Source organism: Hibiscus syriacus, unplaced genomic scaffold (assembly GCF_006381635.1).
Source record: "Hibiscus syriacus cultivar Baekdansim isolate YM2019G1 unplaced genomic scaffold, ASM638163v2 tig00112988_pilon, whole genome shotgun sequence".
Lineage (NCBI taxonomy): Eukaryota > Viridiplantae > Streptophyta > Magnoliopsida > Malvales > Malvaceae > Hibiscus > Hibiscus syriacus.
In genome coordinates, this window is record NW_024063432.1 from 171,182 (window position 1) to 181,742 (window position 10,561).

General features: G+C 32.7%; 1 protein-coding gene and 1 long non-coding RNA gene across 2 annotated transcripts; both read left to right on the forward strand.

Moving 5' to 3' along the window:
• The first annotated feature begins 4,069 nt into the window (after nucleotides 1–4,069).
• On the forward strand, nucleotides 4,070–4,489 carry LOC120185141. The gene is made up of 2 exons (XR_005522092.1): nucleotides 4,070–4,293; nucleotides 4,400–4,489. It is a non-coding gene; the product is annotated as an uncharacterized LOC120185141 (long non-coding RNA).
• Nucleotides 4,490–5,477: 988 nt separating this feature from the next.
• LOC120185136 (homeobox-leucine zipper protein ANTHOCYANINLESS 2-like) lies at nucleotides 5,478–9,007 on the forward strand. The gene is made up of 8 exons (XM_039189432.1): nucleotides 5,478–5,695; nucleotides 5,928–6,045; nucleotides 6,127–6,789; nucleotides 6,985–7,086; nucleotides 7,164–7,376; nucleotides 7,656–7,830; nucleotides 7,905–8,272; nucleotides 8,358–9,007. Exons 1-8 carry the CDS (start codon nucleotides 5,481–5,483, stop codon nucleotides 8,751–8,753), a joined length of 2,250 nt encoding a protein of 749 aa, XP_039045363.1. The 5' UTR covers nucleotides 5,478–5,480; the 3' UTR covers nucleotides 8,754–9,007.
• The last annotated feature ends 1,554 nt before the right edge of the window (nucleotides 9,008–10,561 follow it).

The window sequence follows — 10,561 nt, forward strand, 5'->3', positions numbered from 1 at the left end:
TAAACTGTGGATCCATTTCCTCCGATTATGTCGTTTGCAACTGAAAGCAAAACGATGAAAAAAAGTCGTAGTTTGCGCCATAAGTACCCCACGACTCCACTTCAATGCCATTTGTGAAGCCACAGGATTTTCGTACCTTCTCTATACCTAATCTATGCAGTTTTGTCTCAATTAAGAAAACTACAGAGGGATTTACGTCTCTCAGCACATGCCTGAGACAACGAACTATCTGGGTCATCCCCAAACCCTAAACGTTCCAACTTATGATTTTCATTGTGATCAACTGACTTGTGATTTCAGGCCTACCGATATATTAACTTGTCCAGCTTCATTCTCATCACCATTGTGTTTCTCTACCGGGAGACCTCTTTACTGCTTCCCCCTATCCAACTTGTGCATTAGGGTATCCTCCTCTACCGTCACCATCATCACATTCATACTCGTTAGCACACTACTTAAACCCTCCCTAGATGCCTCAACCAAAGTTGAGATCTACCATCCCTTTTCCAATTTCCTGTTGTGTTTATGGTGGTATAGATATATATATATATATATGTGCGTGTGTGAATTCATTGAAAACAAATATAGACTATACAAATATTATCATGCTAAATAATGAATGATAAAAAATATATTGTTAATGAATAATATCATACTAAAATAGCATATAAATATTATTGTATTTTAACATAAAAAATTATTATATATATATATATATATATATAAATATATATATATATATATATATATATATATATATATAAGCTTTAACCATGTATGAAGAGAGAGGTTAGAAAGACCTTAAAAATAACCTCAAATTTAATTTGAGTTTTGATATGCAATAATAAGGAAATGATGTGAAAAAAATTGATATAAATTTTTTTTATTGATTTGAAATGATTTATGACGTGATAAAAAATATCCATTGAAATATTTTTTTTTCTTGAGAGATGAAGAAACTTGAGAAATATAGGGCAGTTTAGATAATTTCAATTGCTTCGATTTTCTTAAGCTTAGAGAAATTGAAGTGATAATAAATTTTAAAGCAATATTAAACTAGCATTGATTTTATTTATTTTGTATAAATAATAACTAATATTATATAATAATATTTTATTTTTATACCTTTTACAATTATTTAAATTAAATAATTATTAATTATTCTAATTAAATAATTAAAACTTAGGGTAAACTACGAATTTAGTATCAAAACTATCAATTTTAGTTTGTTTTAGTACCTAAATTTTTAATTTTTTTTAAAATCATACCTAACGTTTAGTTTTTGTTTTATTTTAATATCTCATTGTTAATAGTGTAACAGAACTTTTGTACGTGGCATTTTTTCATGGGTAAATTATATCATTCATCCCTTAACTATCTTCTCACTCCTACTTTGGTTATTTAAGTTCAAAAATTTTCAATTTAAATTCTTAACTTTCAAATTGCTCATGTTTTAATCCCTTTAATATATTTTATTAATAATATATTGTGACATGATATTTTTCATTATCTTATTAATATACAATTAAATTAAAAAATAAATTTGAAAGTTAGAGGGATTAAATTAAGAGTAATTTGAAAGTTAAATAATTAAACTAAAAATTAAACTTTAATAATTAAAATAGGAGTGAGAAGATAATTAAGGGATAAATTATATAATTTACTCATAAAAGTGTCGAGTTGTACTAGTTTCATTAAGTTTTTAACGACATAATATTGAAATAAAACAAAAACTAAATGTTATGTATAATTTTTTTAAAAATTAAAAACTTAAATACTAAAATAAACCACCATTAATAAATTTATATATAGGGATGGCAAAAAAAATTCGAACCCGATGGGACCGAATTAAACGGGGATGGGGAAAAACCGTTTATGCTAAACGGGGATGGGAAAAACCGTTTATGTTAAACGGGGACGGGTTTAGTAATCCCTACCCTGATTACCCGGCCCGATAAATATTAAAAATAATTATATATATATATAATATTAATAAATTAAAATTAAATTAATATATATATATAATATTTATATATTTAATTTAAATATATATATCCGGCCTGATACTCATTTAAATAATTGTTTATACTAAACATGAATACTCGTTTCCCTACGGTTTTCTCCGATTACCCGATGGAGATCCCCGTTTAAATCCCCACGGTTTTTTAACCGGGGACGAGTACGGATTTTTTAAACGGAGACGAGGACGGGAAGACCAATACCCGGCCCGAACCCAGCCCTTTACCATCCATATTTATATACTAAACACTTAATTTATCTTAACAAATAATCATCTAAAAAATGAATCCACGTATAATAAAATTAGATATAAATATTTTATCAATTAAAAGTATATATTATTCAAATATATTTGTGGTAATATGTATTTAAAAAATAGATGAGTTTTCTTTATTAATCTGGATGAGTATAAGTCGTATTTATTTAAAGATAACTCTTAATTATTTTAAATTAAAAATTTATACTTTGGATCATTTTAATGTTTAAACTCAAAATTTTAAAAAATAATAATAATTTATTTATTATCGAAATTATTATCGATATTATTATCGAAATAAAAAAAATAAGTTAAGCGTAGCAATTAGGATTTATAGAGGGAGGTCAACCATCACATTCACGGCCGAATTGGATTGTTAGGGATCTAGACCGTATCCCCAGCTATAAATACAAAATTACGGTACTGACCCTAAACATTGCCCTTAATATACGGAGTACCGTCTCAGTTACACGTGTCCACTTCTGGATAGGTTTCCATAATAAGTTGTAGCTGGGCTTATGGAGTATCGAGCACACGGGACCCATATCGGCAAGAAACAAACAGCGGCGTGGATAGACACACACGCGGAGTAAGCGCGTGGGAAATAGAGAAAGGCGGACATCCCGAAACCTGTTTTTGGAAGAAACTGGGTCCCACAGTTCATTAAGCTCTTGATTTTCTCTCTATATAAATTAATAAGTAAACTACGACATATGCCACTTTTGTTTTTTTTATTCTAAATTTTGTCATTCAAGTTCCAATTAATTATAATTTGACCATTTATGTTTTTAATCAATAATAATTTGATCAATGAGATGTTAACTTAATAATTTGAAGTAAATAGAAAAAATAAAAAAATAAAAGGGGTGATTATTGATATTCCCATTAATCTGAATGGAGAATTATGACAGATTCTCGTTTTTAATTATGACAGATTAAGTTTTGATTTTTTTCTGTCATAATTCATCATTAATTATCGTAAAATCAAAATTTTAAGTTTTAAAATCAATAATTTGATAATTTAGTTTTAATCTTAAATATTAAGTATGATTTTGAAAAAAAATCAATAAAAAATTGATATTATCAGTTAGTCTAGTGGGATGAGGCATTAGATCCCTTAAGCAAGGTCAGGGGTTCGAATCCTGACGTTTGCGAATGTAGCAAACTAGGTTGGGAGGGTCGCCCTTGTCTCTGCAGTACCCAGTCTAGATTAGTTGGTCAATAGATCAGAATCAGTGATTAATTCAAAATAATCAAATTATTATTAATCAATAACGTAAATAAGGGTAAATTATGTATTTAATAACTAAATTATCAGTTTTGGTTCGTTTTAATATTTAAACTTTTAATTTTTTTAAAAAATATACTTAATATTTATTTTTTATTTCATTTTAGAACCCGTCGTTAAAAGTTAACATTTAATACCTAAACTATCATTTTTGGCCCATCTTAGTTCCTAAATTTTCAAATTGTTTTTAAAACTTAACTTTAAATTTTGAACGGGTACTAAAATGAAATAAAAATTAAACTTTGGATATGATTTTTAAAAAAAATTAAAAATTTAAATACTAAAACGAATCAAAACTGATCATTTAGTACTAAATGTATAATTTATCTATAATCAAATGATAATATCAATGATTAAATTATAATAACATAAAAATTAAATGATCAAGAATGAAAATAAAACAAAAATAATCTCCATAATAATTTACCTAATTTAGTAGGAGAAAACTTATGGGGAATACAAAAAGGAAGACGAGACGAAGACATCAAACGTTTAAAAAGAAGGAAAAAGAAAAGGAAGAGACAGAGAGAATGAGAAATGGCTGCAGTTTTCATTAGGGTTTATAAGATGCCTTTTATCTCTCCTTTTTTGTTTATTAGAATCAATTAGCTTTCTTTTAGATGGTATTAAACAAAGCATTAACCAGCTTGACTATTGATTTTCTCTCCCTTTTCTTTGTTTAAGTCAAGCTTTTCAGTTCTTCACAGCTTCCAACGATCCAACCTCCATTGTAATTACTAGTAGCTAATTTTTGATTTCATATAAGATAAAAAAAAATCAAAACTTTTTTTTATAGTTTATTACATAGTTTCTGTCCTTTTTTTCTTCTTGTACAGATCCCAACAGTTAAAGAGAGAGAAGGATCCATTCCACTCTGTTCAAAATCACTGACCTTTGCTTATGTCAAATATTTTTTAAAAAGAAAGGTATTACCTTTTCTTTTTTTTCTTTTCAATCTCCGTACTGGGTTTTTTTTTCTTCATTGGGTTTCGATTTCGTGCATTTAATTCTTACAGCCTGTTTGTTTTCTTCTCTTCACTTGCACCAGAAGAGAGAGAGAGAGAGAGAGAAGAAGAAGAAGAAGAAGAAGAGAGAGTAGTCAACAGGGTCTTTTTTTCCTTCATGTTTTTGATTCTGGTTCAGTTTATTGCTACGTCATTTTTAGTGTTTGAATTGTGTGAATGTGAAAGAGAGAAGCTTTGCCTTTTCCATTTTTTCTCTTAGTGTTCATAATAGTTCATACTTTTTGCTTTTTCAATTTTCTCGAATATACAGACAAACGATTGGTCAAGGATGATGCTTTGAAAAATTTAGGGTTTTTTTTCATGCTTGTCAGTGTTTCCATGGCGTTTTCAGGGATTTCCTAAATAAGGTGTGAACCCTTTGATTATATTATAAGATAAAAACGTAGTGTCTTTGTCTTCTTCCTCCACTGTTTTCTCTTTCTCAAACTGACTTTTTAGTGAGAGAGAGAACGATGAGGGGATTTTTAGAGAGAGAGGTGCAATTAGTCATGCATGGGCGTTGACAAAGAGACAGCCCCATTCTTTATTTGTTGAGATGAACTTGTTTGAAAAAAAAAAGTTTTAGACTTTAGCACAATCTGGGTATTGTTTGTGAAGGTCAAATTAATGAACAAGAAAGAGAAACAAAAACCCAAGCACATCCTTGTGAAAGTGATAGTGAAAATTTCCAATTTTTTTGAGTTTTTGGGGTTTGACCAAAGAGTAGTAGCAGCAACAACAGTGGTTCTCTCTCTCTCTCTCTCTCTCTCTCTATAGTGAAGTGTCCTTTAATTAATCCATTACCTACTTTGTTTATCAATTTTATGGTTTTGAGCTTGGCTGTGTGTGTTTGTTATTATTTTAAAGATGGGTCATTTAAGAGTGACGGACTTGGTTTTGTTGCAGAAAAAGAATGGATGGTCATGGTGAAATTGGGCTGATTGGTGAAAACTTTGATCCTGGTTTCATTGGAAGGATGAGAGAAGATGGATATGATGAGAGTAGGTCCGGCAGTGATAATTTTGAAGTTGCTTCCGGTGACGATCAGGATGTCGCCGCCGATGGTGGACCAAGGAAGAAGAAGAAGTATCACCGGCACACCCCACGGCAAATACAAGAGCTTGAATCGTACGCTTTTGCTCATATTTCATTTCACTCAAGATTTTCTTTTTTTTCTTCTCAATATGTACCAGTAATTTAAATAGTGGTCTCATTTTTTTGTTGCGATGTTTATCGTGATTGCGGACATAGCGGCCGTTATTGCGGTCATGCAATAATGGTTGCGGACGGCGGTCGGCTATTTAAATCCTTCTGCAGTTTATGGATTTTGTTTCTGTTTCTTTATTCTGTTGTTCTTTAGTTTCTTCAAGGAGTGCCCTCATCCTGATGAAAAACAAAGAATGGAGCTTAGTAGGAGGCTAGGTTTAGAGGGCAATCAAATAAAATTTTGGTTTCAAAACAGGAGAACCCAGATGAAGGTTAGCGGATGATCTATTTTGTTTTGTTTTTACAATATTGATGGTTGAATTCTAGATTGATTATGAAAATTTATCCTCTAGACTCAATTGGAACGCCATGAGAATGTAATTCTTAGAGAAGAGAACGATAAACTCCGTGCCGAGAACGACTTGTTGAAGCAGGCCATGACTGCCCCTGTATGCAACAGTTGTGGTGGTCCTGCAGTGCCTGGTGAAATATCTTTCGAACAACACCAGCTTAGGATCGAGAATGCTCGATTGAAAGATGAACTCGGCCGGATATGTGCTTTAACAAACAGGTTCTTAGGCAGGCCTCTCTCGTCATTGGGCAGTCCTATTCCTTCTCAGGGATTGAATTCGAATTTGGAGCTTGCAGTTGGAAGGAATGATTTTGGTGGCCTGAACAATGCAGGCGCTACAATGCTAATGGGATTCGACTTCGGTGATGTCTCTATGATGCCCTTCATGAAACCGGTTGTCAATGAAATGCAATATGACAAGTCGGCTTTTGTTGATCTTGCTTTGTCGGCTATGGATGAATTAATTAAGATGGCACAGATAGATAATCCTCTTTGGATAAATGGCTTGGATGGTGGGATGGAATCCTTGAACATTGAGGAGTACAGGAGGACTTTCTCCTCGAGCATTGGTATGAAACCGAGCAGCTATGCAACTGAGGCTACACGGGCGACCGGACTGGTTTACCTCCACGGCTTGGCTCTTGTAGAGGCACTGATGGATTCGGTATGCAATCTATTCACTTGTTTCAGTGCCTTCATTGTCCTATTGAACTTCCCATCGGCTATTGGGATTTGATTGGTTGTTTTGCTCGTTTGATGCCGATTTTTTCTGCACATCTTTTGTAGCTTTTTTGTTATCTTCAGATTTAGTATTTGAATTGTTGTTTAACAATTTCTTTGTATGATACTTTATGAATAGAACCGTTGGGTGGAAATGTTTCCGTGCATGATTTCTAGAGCAGCAACCATCGATATGGTGTCCAGCGGTTCGGGTGGAACCAGGGACAACGAGTTACTAGTGGTATTGTTTTTTTTTCCAACCATCCGTCTTTATTTCTTTTGCTGCTAACCTTGGACTAACGAAAAATCTTTTTGCAGATTGATGCTGAATTTCAAGTGCTTTCACCGTTGGTTCCTGTCCGTCAAGTGAGATTCATCCGGTTTTGTAAGCAGCATTCGGAGGGCATATGGGCTGTGGTCGATGTTTCGATTGATGCCAGCCAAGGTGCTGCAAATACACAAATGTTCCCAAACTGCAGGAGGTTTCCCTCTGGCTGCCTTATCCAAGACGTCGATAATAAGTGTTCCAAGGTAATTAATAAAAATATGTACTTGATATTGAGTTGCTCATTGAGCTAGAATTGTACTTATACGTATTTAACGAGGTTGTCATCGAAGTACAACTTCGCTTTCGAGTTTAGTCGAGACTAGATGAAGGTGAAATAATATGCACTTGGACTTCAATCCCAATCCACACAATGACTTGCGCTTTGCTCAATTTTAGTCCTTTTTACCTACGAATATGAAGCTTTCATTATCTTTTGGCTGATATCGTTGCAACCGAGCTTTCTTATGAATATTTGAATGCAGGTTACATGGGTCGAACACTCGAAGTATGATGAAAGTGCCGTTCACCATCTCCTGCAGCCGGTAATCAGTTCTGGTTTTGGGTTTGGTGCACACAGGTGGCTTGCCACTCTCCAGAGGCAGTGTGACTGCATGGCGGTACTGATGTCCCAAGATGTCCCCGGTGAAAATAATTCAGGTTCGTTTAGCTTGTAAATTGTCCTTGAAAAAAAAGAGTTGTCCTCGTCTAATACCGCTCTACTTGTGCCGTAGGAATAACTCCGGCTGGGAAGAAAAGCTTGCTAAAGCTTGCGCAGCGCATGACGAATAACTTCTGTGCCGGAGTTTGTGCTTCAAGCGTTCGTGAATGGGACAAGCTTAGTGTCGGTAATGTTGGTGAAGATGTAAGGGTGATGACACGGAAGAATATAAATGATCCCGGTGAGCCTCATGGTGTTGTGCTGAGTGCTTCTACTTCTGTTTGGATGCCGATAACACAAGAACGGCTGTTTGATTTCTTGCGGGACGAACGAATGCGGAGTGAATGGGACATTTTGTCGCATGGCGGGCCAATACAAGAGATGGTCCGTGTTGCCAAGGGCATGGAACGTGGTAACTGTGTCTCTCTCCTTCGCGGCACGGTAAGTTTTCGATCTCTAGATTCGTTCGAATTACGATACCGTAAATCTCGGATTTTCTCATTTAAGATGTGTATTTCCCTTGCAGGCCGCTAATGCAAACAAGAACAGCATGCTAATTTTACAAGAAACATGGAGTGATGCCTGCGGAGCATTCGTAGTTTACGCACCCGTGGACATATCGTCGATGAGTGCAGCGATGAATGGCGGCGATTCGGCGTACGTTGCACTCTTACCATCAGGATTTGCAATTCTTCCTTCCATGTCGCCTAGTTATCACGGTGGACAAAGCGACTCAAACGGACCTTCGGTGAAACCCGAGATTGATGGGAGTACAAGTGGTGGATGCCTGCTTACGGTAGGATTTCAGATTCTGGTGAACAACGTTCCCACCGCGAAATTGACAATGGAATCGGTGGAAACCGTCAACAATCTGATCGCCTGCACGATTCAAAAGATCAAAGCTTCGCTTACCGTAACATAGGCGGAGCAACAACGTAAGGTAATTGCATATAATTTTATGCTTTTGTGAAAGAGAGAAACAGTAATAGAGATATGGAGATGAGTTGGGTTATAAGTCAAGAACGAACCGCCGGCGCCGGAGGCCATGGATGTTGCAGGAGGGGATTGTGGTTCGGGCATTGACTTGGTTGACCTGTGAGACGGTCTTTTTGCATTTTGGTAGCATGCTGTGTGATTTTGAAAATAATAAATATATAGAAAATTAGTATAATATCATATGAAACTCACCATTATAACTTTAGGTAATATAACGAAGGGATGGGCTTGTGACCCGAATTTGACGGCTTTTGATTCAATCAAGGTTGGGTTTTTTTTTAATATCATGTCCAGTCGTGGTTTTTAAAGTTATGTTTGGGTGAGGTCGAGTTTAGATTTAGGGTGAAAAATATATGATTCGATTAAAAAATATATAATTTTATCTTATATGTTTAGGGATAATTATAATAATATCACTCTATGTATTATTTTCTTCAATTAAATCTTTATTTTTATTGAATTAGAATAATATTTTTTTAATAAATATTTTATTTCGGATTTGGGTCGGGTGGAGAATTTAAAATATTAGAGTCGGGTGGATCGAAAATTCGACTTGATATACATGCCCATCCCTAATAATAATGGACAAAATAGAAATTAAAATCTGATATTTGGTATGATTTTGAAAAAATTATAATTTAATAATCAAAATAGAAATTAAAGTTTACCATAGGATCTCTATCCTCATTAAGAATCCACATGCATTTATAAAATTCTTTTATTTTTTTTGTTTCTCTTATCTAAACGATGTTTGATTCGGAAAAAAAAATCATTATTAGGAATAATTTGTAAAAAAAATCATTATTAGGAATAATTTGTTTTCCAAATCATATTTTAGCAATATTATAAGTCAACAGTTTTTGTTTGAATTTTTAATGAGGAAATTTTTTAACGATAAATAGTCACAAAATGAAATTAAAATATATTTTGAAAAAAATAATAATTGAGTGATGAAAATAAAATAAAAGTGATAGTTGGTTGACTAAAATAGAAATAAATTTTTTTATCTTTATATATAATTTTAATAAAAAGAAGGGTAAATTATATGGTCAGTTTTAGCAATTCAATTTTTAATTTTTTTTTATAATCATACCTTAAGTATAGTTTTTGTTTTATTTTAGAACACTGCAGTTTAAAAATTTAACGGAACTTTTGCACGTGACAATTTTATGGGTAAATTACATCATCCGTCCCTTAATTATCTTCTCACTTTTATTTTGATCATTAAAGTTTAAAAATTTTCCATTTAACTACTAAACTTTTCAACTTGCTCACGTTTTAATCACTCTAATTTATTTTATTAATAATATTTTGTGATATGATTTTTTTTATTTTTTATTAATATATAATTAAAATTAAAAAAAAAATCAAATTTGAAAGTTAGAGTGATTAGATTAGGAGTAATTTGAAAATTAAGTAATTAAATTAAAAAATAAACTTCAATGATCAAAATAGGAGTAAGAAGATAGTTGAGTGATGAATGATGTAATTTACATATAAAATAGTACCAAATTGTAATAGTTCTGCTAAGTTTTTAACGGTTGAATACTAAAATTAAACAAAAGCTAAACGTTAGATACGATTTAAAAAATAAAGTTTAGGTATTAAAACGGATTAAACTGATAGTTTAGGTACTAAACACATAATTTACCCTAAAAATAATTAGGAGATCAAAATAAAAAAAAATTATACTCCTTCCTTACTATAATTTGTGTCTTATATTAACCATGGACA

Bases quoted from the DNA above. Each gene is read 5' to 3' on its own strand.
- LOC120185136 (XM_039189432.1), top strand. From the start codon at position 5,481: ATGGATGGTCATGGTGAAATTGGGCTGATTGGTGAAAACTTTGATCCT. The intron at 7,831-7,904 runs GTTCGTTTAGCT...CTTGTGCCGTAG, and splicing joins CCCCGGTGAAAATAATTCAG to GAATAACTCCGGCTGGGAAG. The intron at 8,273-8,357 runs GTAAGTTTTCGA...TTTCCCTTGCAG, and splicing joins TCTCTCTCCTTCGCGGCACG to GCCGCTAATGCAAACAAGAA.